The sequence below is a fragment of the Lactuca serriola genome, chromosome 3 (assembly GCF_051521515.1).
Source record: "Lactuca serriola cultivar US96UC23 chromosome 3, Lser_US96UC23_V15, whole genome shotgun sequence".
In the NCBI taxonomy this organism is placed as follows: domain Eukaryota; kingdom Viridiplantae; phylum Streptophyta; class Magnoliopsida; order Asterales; family Asteraceae; genus Lactuca; species Lactuca serriola.
The window spans coordinates 54,890,275-54,905,143 of NC_136410.1; the positions used below are offsets into that span (position 1 = coordinate 54,890,275).

Here is a 14,869-nt window from a genome sequence, read left to right on the forward strand (position 1 = left end):
TCACTTGTGCAACAAACATACTTTCGTTTCAAACAAAAAACCCACTTCGTCTAATTTTTAACAATCTTCAAGATTTAATCATGAGTTTCAGAAGCAGAGCATGGATGGTTGCCGGAACTGTCGGAGTTGTGGAAGCCCTCAAAGATCAAGGTTTTGTACGATGGAACACCACCGTCAGGGCAGTCCACCACCACGCCAAGTCCAATCTCCGATCAATTTCTCAGATCAAGAAGTTATCTTCGCCGGCAGCCATGAGTTCAGGCGGAAGCTTAGAAGAAAGGGCGCAGCAATCAGATGAATCGTTGAGAAAAGTCATGTATTTGAGCTGTTGGGATCCCAATTGATCAAACCCCTTGCAACTGTTATTGATTTTAGCCTTTTAGACACCAGATTAGATGTACATGTAATTATTTTATAATGAATTGAAAACCGATTCTGATCAAAGATGGTTTATGTATGAATTATGAATTTATGATATGATGTGATTTGCAATTTCAGTAGAAGAAATCGAATACTGTATATTTTGATCATCACTAAGTGTTGATAAATCTAGCTACTGATGTAGTTGTGGAGCAACATGGAAACGTTGTTCGAGCTACTAAAATGTCATGGCATCTAAAAGAACATCAAGTTTATGAAAATGCAACCCATTCTTCTGAAACATACATTATTAGTTACCTAAAAACCCATTTTTAAGTTTGGGATTGCTTATTAAAACTAACTTCTTTTTATCAGCAAAATAGCTTTTTAGTTTAAGTGATATCAAAACGGAGTTAAAAAACAAATATTTGGTTTAACTTATTTGATATCAAAGTAGATAATTTATTTTCTAATGTTTGGTAATGATGTTTATATGTATAATGATAAAATAACTTAAAGAAAACTCATTATATAAGTCACTAAAAAAAAAACGTTATCAAAATTTTTATAAAATCAATAATTATTTATAAAATCTTTCTATTCAAACATTTAATACTCATTGTTACAGTTTTGTTAAAGCTAAATAACACAGTAATCAATTCAAATAAACAATCAGAAACACGCTAATCTCCCTCAAACATTTTACATAAAAAATAGTTAAAAAAAAAGAAGCTAATTATCGGTATCAAAAAAAAAAAAAAAAAAAAAAAAAAAAGGCTTCTAGCCTAATTGTATAGATGTTAGTGAGCATCGGTGAATTTAAGGGCCTAATTGTATAGATGTTAGTGAGCATTTGGTGAATTTAAGAAATATATTATATTTTTATTTAAAAAAAATTATGGGTATTTCAGAATACTAAATAAGTAAATAGCGTCCACTTAGCCCATATTCTCCACAACTTGCCGCACGTTTTTTATTTTAAAAGCAACGAAAATAAAAATTAGTATATAATAAAGTAATAAAGTAACAGATATGGAAGTGAAAGCTTTGAAACCATTGGCTTTTGCCTCCTCTTTTTAATCACCCCATGAAACCTGGGAGGCTGAGAAGCTGTTTCGCTCTCTCTATTGTCTGTGTGCTTGTCATCTCTATTTATATCCTGCTTCTTGTATTTCCATTTTTCATCAACCACTTGTGCAACAAACATACTTTCCATTCAAACAAAACACCTACTTCATCTAAGTATTAAATATCTACAAGATCATTTAATTATGAGTTTCAGAAGCAGAGCATGGATGGTGGCCGGAGCTGTCGGAGTGGTTGAAGCCCTCAAAGATCAAGGCTTTGCACGATGGAACACCACCATCAGGACCATCCACCACCACGCCAAGTCCAATCTCCGATCAATCGCCCAGGCCAAAATCTTGACTTCGCCGGCGGCTATGGCTTCTAGCAGAGACGTGGAAGAGAAGGCAAAACAATCAGAAGAATCATTGAGAAAAGTAATGTACTTGAGCTGTTGGGGTCCAAATTAATCTATGAATGCGTGAAAGGTTATACATCGAGATTCTGGATCTAGATTCGAAGTGTCTGGAGATATTTCAAACAAACCAGTAGATGAAGGGTTTAGTCGGTGGAATTGCAGCACCCAACACCATGAGATCGACGTACAAACTTGCGATAAATTTGAGTCCACATCGCCATTTGTTTGATGAGTTCGAGTTTGTATTTGTTAACATCGAAACTCTATAGAAAGGCGGATAGGAATATATTGTTGAGAGATGCTTTTGATGTAAACACTTACCCTCTTTTCCACAAGTACAAATACACTACTAGTTTATGAGTTATCATATACCCAATATATTGTTTCATATTTATAATATATATATGATATGATATGGGTACATACTCAATAGTCAATACGCATATGAAAGAAGCAAACCTTCATCAGCAAGACCAATCAATTATCCATACTGTAATTAAGTAATCACAGGAACCCTACACGAAAAATAATGCATGAACAAATTGCAAAAACAGAAATATTCGAAACAGATTTGAAGATTTGGACTATTATATATTTTAGTAAGAAGGATGTGTAATAACTAATAAATCCACCACTCATAAACATTGAAGAAAAAGGCTAAAACCACGTTATCAGCTGCGTCGATATCGACCCACGTGTCTTGAAAGGGACAGATGCAGATTGGTGTGATTCTGTATCCTATAAAAAATTACAAACGTATTCTACGTGCCCCAATACATGAAATTGAAGAAACCTGTTGGCAGCTTATTGGTTGCCATCGATCATGACTCACCCCGAGTGAGATCCATCATTCCAAGAAGGCCACATGAATGCATCTAAGCTATGCTACTCATGTGCTGCTCCCTCAAAACCACCATGCATATTTTAACCCCCAAACCACACTCCATCTCTATAAATAAGTTAATATCCCCTCTCTCTTCTCTTCATTTCATCAGAAAATCGCAACACTACAAATCTACACCTCATTAATTACCAGAATTCATACTTTCTCGCTCACAAAATGACTTCTGTAAACCGTGTATGGATGGCCGCCGGCGTAGCTGTTGCAAATGGACATACAGATCAAGGCTACAAACTTAAATCCCTCCTCCTCAACTCCTTCCGACATGGCAAGAAGGCTTTCTCCTCCGATCTCCGTCCACTTTCCGGCCTTCTACGATTAAATGTCGGTGTCGGAGACTGGAAGACAACACAGTCCGATGAGTCTCTCCGGCAAGTCATGTACTTCAACTGCTGGGGCCAAAGCTGAGGATTGGTTGTGTAATGTGATTGGGAGGCTTTCTCGACGGATGAGCAATCCATGATGCGAGTTAACTCTTGGTTTTTGGATTTGGATTGAGTCGTAAAATAGATCATTTCCTAAGCGAGTTAACTCCTGGTTTTGTAAATATCATTGGCTCTTGTTACCAAGACGATGTAAAAACAATTGAAGCAATTGTTTAATTTTCTTATGGAACTTGGTATTGTTGTCCTTTTCTTATGGAACCTGGTATTGTTGTCATTTGCTTGTTGATTTTTATGATTGAACAGGTTAAACCAAATTCTAAAAGTTAACATTGTAACTAAATAAAAAGATACCAAAAAGCTTTAGCCTAGCGATAGCGATATTAGATGTGGCCATTCCTCGTATAGGTTTAGGGGTCAAGTCTCAATAGAGACATAGGTGGAATTAAGAATAGTTTAAGAGGAGAATAAATTTGTTGTTCTAAAAAAATAGTAAAAAAAGTCTATTTCAAGTTTCTAACCTATCATTTTCTCTTATATTTTATTTTATTCATCTACATACTAATCATTATAGGTCAAAGATAAATAAAAAAATCAACCGAAAATTTCACATAAAAAAATCAACCGAAAATTTCACCAAGATAATTATTTCAACTGATCTAGTGTCATTATGGGATGAGTTTTCTAATCAAAAAATCGATCTGGAACCGAAATCAATTAGAACCAATTAGTGGTATTCGGCCCAATTATTAGTTACTAGTTCAATCTTTAATTGGTTTTCGGTTATTTCGATTCCAATCCGGTTCTGAACCAATTTACATCCATACGTCATTGTCATTTAGCATAGACTTGTTTTGGGGTACCAAACCTCCTTCTATTGCTAGCAAGACACTTAGTTTTGTCGGATAGGAAATTCTTATTGCACTCTATTCGTTTAATTTTGTCGGATAGGAAATTTTTATTACAATCTACTCGCGAAGAGTAGAGTTCTAAAACTGGGTGAAGGTTAAGAGACAAGATTAATAAATTATATATCTTATTATTTTATATAAATACGAAAATATATAAAAAAATTAAATAAATACTTAATTCTCAAAAAATAACTCACTAATACAAAAAAGTTCATTACCGACGGCCAAACCCATCGTTAATCTGTCTCTAACAGGCTTTACCGACGGAATTACAACAGACCCAAATGCATCGATATATTCTTCTTAGTAATTGTTTGTGATGGATTTCTGCCGACTACGACAAATTTTAGCAACAAATTTTATCGTCAGTAATTAGTAACCAATCACCAACGAAAATAGTTTTGCAACGGATTACCGACGAAATAACTCGCTAACAAATTACTGGCGGAATATCAAAATACTCACTAACGGATTACCGGCAGATTGCATGTGACGGTTTACCAACGGATTTTGGCATTATAAAAACAATATATTTAAATTCATGAAGTCCATATTTTAAAACCAACAAATATAAAAGTAAAAATGCTTCAATATTGGACATACATTAAATCCATAAATTTCATATCTATATTCCATATTAAATGCACAAACTAAAAAAATAGTAGTAATCCACTTTTTAATAAGGCATCCAAAGTTTCATGTATAGTTCTCAGGACTTCAACAACTAATGGAGCTTATCCTTCTTGATTAGATCGTGGATTCCACATGTGATTTTCTTGATTAGCTTGTGGATTACACACTTGTGACTGCGAGTTGTTAGCTGGAGAGTGTAACATCCTAAAAATTCATAGTAAAATTTTCATTTTCGAAACAATAAATCATACAAACGTGTTGTTCCAAAATCAATTAAAGTGAATATACTATTTAAATATCAGAGTAAAAATCATAATTTGCCAATGCGGAAAACTTTGGGATATGTTGTGCAGTCACGCCCCCCCCCCCCCCTTCGGACCGGAAGTACTTGAAACCATAAACATAAAACTGTAAACACAAAGCTTAGTGAGTTCCCCAAAATACCGTATACCATACATACAATGGGCCCCGCCCACCATCGGTCCCTACCCGGTATATATACAAACACATACAATACATGCAAGCGTTACAAAGACAGCTAACATAGTATATAACATAATTAAATGGGCCAACATTGGTGCCTTCGACCCGCAAGTACTTTGAGAAGACTCACCTTAATCACAAAGTCAACTAAGACTCAACTCATAACCGTCGACTACAACTAACTGCTCTCCTGCCAAATGATGGGTGTTTACCACCTCTTATCAATCCACGCGAGGTAAACCCTAAGTCTACCATCTAAAAATAGAATTTGACCAAAAGGCAACCTAAACCAAAAGTCAATGGTCAAAGTCAAAGTCAAATTCAACAGCTCATAATGTTAACTCATGTCGTGATCAGCCCTTGGTCACGTCGTGAGAGCTCACTTGGTCCGATTCCAACTCATCATGACTCAACCTAGCCAACTCAGTCAAGGAATGACACCTGAGCTAACCTCACGAAGTGGGCAGCCTTCTTCACGCCGTGAGTCGCAAGAAGCTTATCAAAAATGAGATTATCCACTCCTCACGTTGTGAGACCTTATGTATCACGTTGTGAGACCTTATGTCTCACGTCGTGAGAACAGTCTGAACCCAAAAGTTCAACTTTTAAGTCCTTAATCCATTAAGCCTTGAACTCTAACTTTCCAGAAGGTCTTATAACTCCATAATACAGTGGAAGGTCGATGCTCTTAAGACATATATGTCCAATACATGTCTAGATCTCATTTGGGTCAAAAGTTGAAGAAAAAGACATCCAACTTTCATGCAAGGTTCCAAAACTAAACCATTCACTAGATCTAAACTCCATAACACTCTTAAGACCCTTATAACCCATAAAGTTGCCAACTTTATGGTTTCCATTCATTCAAACTTTCTCAACCAAGAAGGAAAGTGGGACAAAACTTATATCTAGCCTCAAATAACAATGAAAGAGGAAGCTTTGACACTTACAAGGGTCCAAAAACTATGTAAGGTAATGGTGATGATGATTCCTTGCAAGCCTCTTCAAAAGATCGCCTTCTTCTTCTTCTTTTTCAAACCAAGAAAGGCTCCAAAATGACCAAGGATCAATCAAGGGATGAAGGCTAGGGTTTTTCTAAGGTGAAAAAGTGTTTGGAAGTTGATGATGAATCCTAAAATAGGTTTAGAGGTGCTTAAATATGAAGGAAACCCTAAAAGATCATGGGCTTGGGCTGCATCAGCTCTCCCGTCGTGAGCCTCTATGTCTCACGTTGTGAGACCAGTCTTGAATAAAATTTTCATCTTAGCCTATATCAAGTCATGAGCCTCTATGTGTCACGTTGTGAGGCTCCATTTCTTCCAAAATCCAACATTTTGACTCTTTGAAACCCTATTTCGATTCATCCTGGAAAACGGGTGTTATAGAAAGATATTTATATATTGTCAAATACCCCGGACAATAAAGTTTTTCCAAATATTATTTGTAATTTTTTGTATAACTACCAATTTTGTAATTTCTATTATGAAATTATATAGATATTGCAAAAGGCCTTAAAATATCTTTTTAGAAAAAGAATTCATACTGCAAATGTCATTCATTTTGAGATTCACTAAAAATGCAAAGAAATTATTTTTCGCATTTTCAAAAATATTCATATTTACTTCGTATAATGAAAATAAATTTTTTAAGGTTTTTTTTGGTTGGGGCGTTTAAAGCCAATTTTCACAATACAAAAGAGTTTTATTTTGCTAAAAAAAGTTTTATATTAATGTGTTAAAAGCCCATTTCGTGGCGCATCTATCAAAATGGTAGTTATTGAATGAATTTTTTAACTTTTGAAATAAAACGTAAGACATGTGTGTAGTGGTGTTAATCATGATGACGAATGCAAAATATGAAATGATTTAGTGAATCATACAAGAATCATGAACACAAAGAACACAATAGTAAATAAATCTAGGTTTAGCTCTCATTAGTCTAGAAAGGATTACAATGTTGTTCATGCAATATTTCTTTCACTAAAATAATCTCTCAGAAGTTCTTACACAAAATTAGTGTCACTCACTTCCTATAAAGGAAAGACAACTCATTACACACAAACACAAGGGTAAGATACAAGAAGCATCCAAGCATGACTTTGCACCCTAACATTCACCCCCTCAAAGTTAGGATTAGATGTCCCGGCTTCAATATCCAATGAACTCCTAGAGATAAGACCCAACTCCCTCTTGAATTGACACCGCGTCGCTTTGAAATGAAGTAACTCGAATACCCATTTCATATTTATCCCCCTTTTTATAATCAAAAAATGATTATGAAATGAAAAGGGTATAAGAAATGCCCGAGGAATGCACCATATAAAATGCCCTCTCGATGTGTGTCAAAAATCATACTGCGTAAAACTTTCACGAAAAACAATGACGAAAAAGTCATGAAAATTTTCCAATTTTTGTGAAGATTTTCGTGTATTGGGTGAACGTTGCAAGAATTTTGAAAATCCAAGTAATAACTGCCAATATCAGAATTCTGCAAGGACCCATTGCGCCAAAAACAGTCTCAGATGCGAAACTTTACCCCAAATGCGAAACTGGGCATAAAGTGTTAATTCGCATTAATTGCAGGGACTGAACTCGACAAATCTCTCATTTCTCAGAATTTTTAGTCCAATTGCTAAATTGGGTAAATTCTATCAATTCTTCGAATCTTCAGGGATGCGACATGAAATTTCTTCATTCTTCACAAATTTTATCTCCATTTCGATTTTGGGTAGATTTTGTCAAAATGATGAAAGTTAAGGGATTCAAATCGAAAATTCTCTTTCTTCCCCGGTTCGCTTCCTAGATGCAAACAGTGACCTTCACATAGTGTACACATGATTCACACATTGAACATTACTTTTGAAATTGTGTTCGACATCGGGCAAAGAAGTGAATCCACACATTGCGAAACCAAAGTCATTTTATATTCAGATCATGTGGATCTCAAGTACCTCATGACAAAAAAAGATGTAAAGCCAAGACTCATCTGGTGGATCTTACTATTGCAAGAATTTGATTTGGAAATTCAGGACAAGAGCAGATGTGAAAATCTTGTTGCCGACCATCTAAGCTGGATCATTTCAAATAAAACTCCCCTCCCATTGTGGGACGAGTTTCCGGATGAGCATCTCTTTTCCCTTACTCAATCTATTCTTTGGTATGCCGATCTCGTTAACTTTTTGGTCACAAAAGGTATCCTGACACATTCGCACGTGCTCAAAAAGATAAATTTAATAGTGATGCAAAATACTATGTGTGGGATGAACTTTATTTGTGGAAACATTTTCCCGATTCAATTATTAGGAGGTGTGTACCCCAACAAGAACAATAATCCATTTTGCAATTTTGTCATGAACTTGCTTGTGGGGGATACTTCGGACCTAATCGAACTCTACGAAAAAATCTTGAATGTGGATTATTTTGGCCAACCATAACACGCGATTGCTATTGGTTTCATAAAAGTTGTGAACGGTGCCAAAGAATGGGGAATATTTCTCAAAAGAATCAAATGCCATAAAATCCAATCCTCATTTGTGAAGTTTTTGACGTATAGGAGATTTATTTTATGGGCCCATTTCCCGCTTCATTTGGCAACGTTTACATCGTACTTGCGGTTGATTATGTTTCTAAATGGGTTGAGGCCAAAGCTACAAGATTGAATGATGCCAAAACAGTTATCGAGTTTTTAAATTCTAATATTTTTATGAGATTTGGTGTGCCTAGGTCCTTGATTAGTGATAAAGGGACACAGTTTTTCAATAAGATGATGAAGGCTTTATTGATGAAGTACCCTTCGGTCCTACGACCGAACTCTTCTACTATAACACATCAAGCTAGCATATAGCATATCAGGTAGTAGCAAACCTAGATGATATCACAAAGACAATCATCTAACATATAACTCCTACTAGTGGGCCGTCATTATGGCTGTAGACCCACCACTACTGGAAGGTAACTCGCCTCGAAGTAGCTGCTGATCTGATCGGGAACTGACTGTCTACTGCTGCTGCTACTGCTCCGGAAATCCTCCGGCTGCAATTCCCACAACATACTTAATCAAACACTACTAACTGACCTATGGGTAAAATGACCATTTTACCCTTGCTTATGCCCTAAGTCAAAGTCAGAGTCAACTTTTAGTTGACCCGACTCGCCGAGTTGGCTTGCCAACTCGTCGAGTCCCTGTCCAATTGACTGACCTGGGTCCCATTTCTACTCGTCGAGTTAGGCGTTAACTCGACGAGTTCTCCTTCCAAACTGATTGATCAAGTCCTTCATCCTACTCGTCGAGTTGTATGAACAACTCGGCGAGTTCATCTTCATCCAATGAACACCATGCTGAGACTCGCCGAGTTGTATGAACAACTCGTCGAGCCTATTCTTGATCTAAGAAGATTGCCTTGAACTCGCCGAGTCAGGGCATTGACTCGCCGAGTTCTTCCATGGGTGAGTTCGGCTTCCAACTCACCGAGTCACACCCCGTGACTCACTACTCAAACTTGACACAACGAAAAGGGGACAACTCGGGGACTCGCGAGCAGACTCGCCAAGTTAGATGAACGACTCACCGAGTCGCCGCCATGCAATCGCGATTTTGCTCGATTCCAGTCTATACCATTCACAGATCTGGGTTCCTAGAGCATGAATTACACGTAAAGTTTCCAACTTTACGTGTAGATATTCACCAATGAGGGATTTAGGGCTCAAAATGCCCCAAAAGGGTAGATCTAGGGTGAACAAGCAACAATGGTCCAAAAAGGTAGCGGATCTGAGCTCCTGGAGCTCAATCTTGCCTAGATCTAAATGCCAATCAACTTATTACGACTTATATTGCACATACAAGCTTGGGGAAGGGCTCAAGAAAGACTTAATGGAGCAATAAGCATAAAAACAGAGGGAAATGGGTTATACCTCAAAGAAATCACTGAGAGGACACTAAGATGCTTGGCTTCCTTCCCTTCCTCTTGAGCTACTCCTCTTCCTTCACAAAATATCCAAGGAAACACACTAATAAGCTTCAAACTCACAAGAACATGGGCTAGGGCGTATGGAGAGCTTCTGAGGGTGAATGGGGCGGAGTTGGGGCGCAAATGGTCGTTTAAATAGGGTGCAAACCCTTGGAAATTAGGGTTTAATCAGACAGCACAGACTCGCCGAGTCGCTAACTTAAATGTGTCCCGGGTCCCGTCTCTACTCGGCGAGTTGGACCTATGACTCGCCGAGTCCAAGGCTAAAAATGGAAAATACTCAGATAAGATTTACGTACCAGGAACCAGGTGCTACATTAGTTATGCTTAGCTTTTACACTTAGCTTTTCTCGATTTAGTCATTTAGCTTCTTATTTGGGTTGGATTTAGATGTCGCTTATAGTTTGTATATAGTTGTGCTTTGTATTTTTCTTCACGTGATGCAACCTATGTAAAATTCCTATGGCAAAACAAAAAAGTGAGCCAAAAAAATTATCGAACCACGGAGTTGCATCCATTTTCATTCGTTAGATATTTATACTATTTTGGATTCTAATTTATGTAGCTCGTTTCTATTTTAATGTATTTCTAGTTTAGATTTCATCTTTTGTTGGCAACTACAATGGCACCCGTTACTCATCACGTGCTCGATTCTTCATTCTACATGAATCTCATTTTGGTGGGAGCACTTATACTTCTCGATGATTGTAGTTTTGCCAACCTTTGTACATAGCTTGTTCCTTGCCTTTTTGGCCCGAGTTATATTTTTCTAGGTTTTATTCCTTGGCGTGGGGTGGAAATTGTAAGGATTAAGGACCATTCTAACCGAGGAACACTTTTTTATGGCTTGTGGGCTAGATTAGACCGCGAAACAATGTCATATAACCCATATTAGTGAAATATTCATGCTTTTTTTGTATCTCGTTGAACATGTATCCCTTGCTAGAAGTGTAACAAAGGCTCATCACTTAAAGGAGTTCTTATCTCTAAAAATGGATTATATGTTTTTATTTTAAGGGCGTTATCGTGAATTTCTGGCTAAGATGTTCATTCCTTTTCCTTTTTAGGTTAGTTCATCCTGAGCTCATTTTAGTCTTGTCTTACTTGAGGACAAGTAAGGTTTAGGCTTGGGGTGATTTGACAGTTTCATTTTATTTACTTATTTTCCTAGTTTATTTTAGCTCATTTCATCTCATTTCAGTTAATCTTCATGCATATTTTTGCTTTTTTGTTATTTTCATCTTTATTGCGTACTTTCTAGTCATTTGAGTCTAATTGCAGGATTTATCAAGACTATTCAACACAGAGGATGGAGGAAATATGAAACCTTTGGAATCTTATGGTTTACTTATGGGCTAAGCTATGAAACTCTTGGACTTGGATTGCAAAGGAAGAAGACAATCGGGCTTATTACCAATATAATGATGGAGCAAGTTGGACTTAATCTTGATTGAAGAATGATTTTGACGAGGAAAATACAAGCTATTGGAAGACAAAAGGAGCAATAGATCATCTTTGAAGAGCTTAGAAGTCATATGTGGGTTGGATCAAGATTTAATGCATTGGAGAAAGAGACTCATTTGAACATGAGCCAAATTGGCCCAACCAGCGCATACATGCAGTCCGAATGGAATCACAAACGGTCTGCGTGGATCGTGTTGTGAAGGATCCAGATTTTATCCTTTTGCCTCTATTTAAGGAAATTTGGAGGTATACTTTTGGGTATCTTTTCATCCGGGTTGGGACCTTTTGACTGAATTTTTTAGGAGAAATAGAGGGGGAACTCTTGAAGAAACACACACATTTTGCTCTCTAGAAGATTTGCATATTTGTGAACTTTTTCATCTTTCATCTTGAACAATGTTTGGTATTTCTAAACTATCTTGTTTTTCCTTAATCTTAGCCATGATAGGCTAGATTTATCTTTGGTTGATGTTAGTTTAGCCCATGGATGATTAGTTACTTTGAAGACTTCTTATGAACTTGTGTTTGAAATTTATGGGAATGTTTTCTAGTTAAACATCTTCTTGTATTTATTTGTCCTTGATCATGAGCTTGGATGAATGAGTATTTATTTTGTTGGATAATTTCTTGGTTAAGTAACAGACCCTCAAATTAGTAAGCAACAAATTGTTTATATGTTTTTTTTTCATTTCATTTAAGCCATGAAAATATTTCCTCCATAATGATAATGTAAGCATTTGATTATCTTTTGGACTTGGTAACTCTTAAAACTTAATGCTAGTTGATTTTCACAAAATTACATGCTTCATTGGCTTTGTGACCTTGATTAAGGAAATGTGTTTTGAGCTCCTTTAACCATTTTAAAAACACAGAAGAGTTGAGGTGATTTGTGCTTACGAATTTCTATAGCCAAGTTAAATTAAATCACAAGTGTTGCTCCATTTTGTCTAATGATAAGTTAACTAAGAAATTCATGTGGTGTATTCCAAATGCAACCAACTTCCTTTCATTGATTTTAAATCAAATCATTCACATGTTTTTTCTAATTTCTACATTCAAGCATAGTTTTAGTTTCTCAAAACAATCAAAAAGATTTAAACCCCCATTTTACTTTTAATTTTGTTTCGCAAGTACTTGAACAAACGATTTTCATAGAGATATAAATTGAACCAATCTCCGTGGATACGATCATTTTACCATTATACATTATCTTGTGTGCAAGATTTAGCATTAATTATTTTGTTGGTCTCGACAACCACCAAAAACTTATGAAAAGAATACCGGAATACAAAAGCTAATTTTATTATAGTGGATAAAGAAATGAGTTTGTGGATAAAAAGTTTGACATCTTTAATTTTAGTTTTATCCATCTAACATATTAGACTTGGAAAAACTAACATTTTTTTTTTGAAGTTAATGCATGATTTGCGACCAAAAGATGGTGTCATTGCAATCAAGACAGATGATACACTTGGAAGTTGGTTTTAAATATGAATATTGATCAAGTTAACAGAGGGTTTGATTAATATGTGTGTCTTGGTATACTATAGAATGTTGAAGAGGATCCAAACCCCTAACTTGCGTGACAATATGTTGTTGTCCGTGCTATCTTTTCTTGTGTTACAATATGTTGCTGCCAATGCTATCTTTTCTAAAAGTGTTGCATTTGAAAATGTTAGATTAGAGTCGTAAAAAATATGTAAAAAAATAAAATTGAATGAGAATATTAAAAAAAAGTTTGGACTACATGCGCAACAAAATTTAAAGTATGAATCAAATTCGTTACAAAATTTAAAACTTTGGTTATAAGTATAAATTTGAGATATGACTTGCTATACATGTTATTACATGTATAAATAAAAGAATAAAAGTTTGTTATCTTTTTATAAATATTTTTAGTTCGTTGGGATTTGATGGCGTTAATTAGGAATAGTTATTTTAAGACAGTTTACCAAAAAAGACCAAATAAAATACCCAATTAAAAAAAAAAAGACGGGCATTTCATGCCAACGGGCAAATATAAGAGGATTTTTTCATAATTTTACGTGAGTCTGCAGTACAGAACCATAGTCCTAAGTATTCTTTTTGCAGACTGATCTGCGAACTTACAAAGGTACCAATATAAATTTCGATAATTCATTTTTTTCCTCTAAAATGTATATTTTTGTAGATTTTTTTTTTGGAATTTGTAATGTAATTTTTGTTGTAATTATTTATTTCAATATAAGATAGATATAAGCGTAAAAGTACAATATTTATTTATCTCTTGATTTGTTAACTTTTCAGTGAAAACTTTATCGAAGACTGATCTTTCACGTGAAAAATTATTAAAAAGATAAATATTCATTGTACAAGTTCATATTATGTAAAATAAATTATGTAATAAAAACAATATTTACATCTTGCATATATATTTCAACCAATGTTATATATATATATATATATATATATATATATATATATATATATATATATATATATATATATATATATATATATATATATATTAAATAAAATACTTAAAAAATGAACCTAAATTGTGGTTACAACCACCAGCTTATTCATCACAAGTGTAAGTGTTATTACATCTTGTAAATAAAAAGTTTAAAGAAAAACTTAAGTTTTAGGAGATTATAGGATATGAGTAGTATGATGTGTATCAGTTCAATGGTTATTCTTAGTTGTTTCTCAATTAAGTAATGTTACACAATATTTTTTAGTCTATTGAAAAATTGATGTTTTATCTTCTAATAGTCATCAATTGTAATGATAAAATAACACTGGTAAAAAGTAGCATCTAGAAATTACACTACAAGAAATAAGGTTTACAAACCTATTAAATGCCTTACAAAAACATGATAAATGTTTTAAACAAAGTTATGTTACCCATCAGTTGTTCAAATCAAAAGTTGAGCAATAACCTCGACTTTGTCTCCCACTACCTGATGCATCATTCTTGTTTGATTGTTTGGTTTTGTTTTGTTTTCTCGTTGATGACGATGTACTATTCTCTTTTAAGTTGGTGTAGTTTCAGGACACTTATTTCTTGTATGTCCTAACTGGTTGCATCTGGTACGCTTCTTAATAATTGTATCTTCGCCTTGTGATGGAATAAGGTCTGCTATGACCCCCTAACCCTCGGTACAAACTATAACAAAATATACGTTCAGATTATTGAAATCAAATTTTCTCTCAAACAAAATTCCTTTTTTTTTTACCTATTTAACCATTTTTTTTACAAAATATAGGGAGTTATTATGATTGTAAATGAATTCATAGTACGAA

The 14,869-nt window shown here is 35.0% G+C and overlaps 1 protein-coding gene across 1 annotated transcript; it reads left to right on the forward strand.

The window, feature by feature from the left end:
- Nucleotides 1-1,421: 1,421 nt before the first annotated feature.
- Nucleotides 1,422-2,212, forward strand: LOC145092301 (uncharacterized). The gene has a single exon (XM_079030227.1). The coding sequence runs from the start codon at nucleotides 1,632-1,634 to the stop codon at nucleotides 1,893-1,895; it is 264 nt and encodes an 87-aa protein (XP_078886353.1). The 5' UTR covers nucleotides 1,422-1,631; the 3' UTR covers nucleotides 1,896-2,212.
- Nucleotides 2,213-14,869: the final 12,657 nt, after the last annotated feature.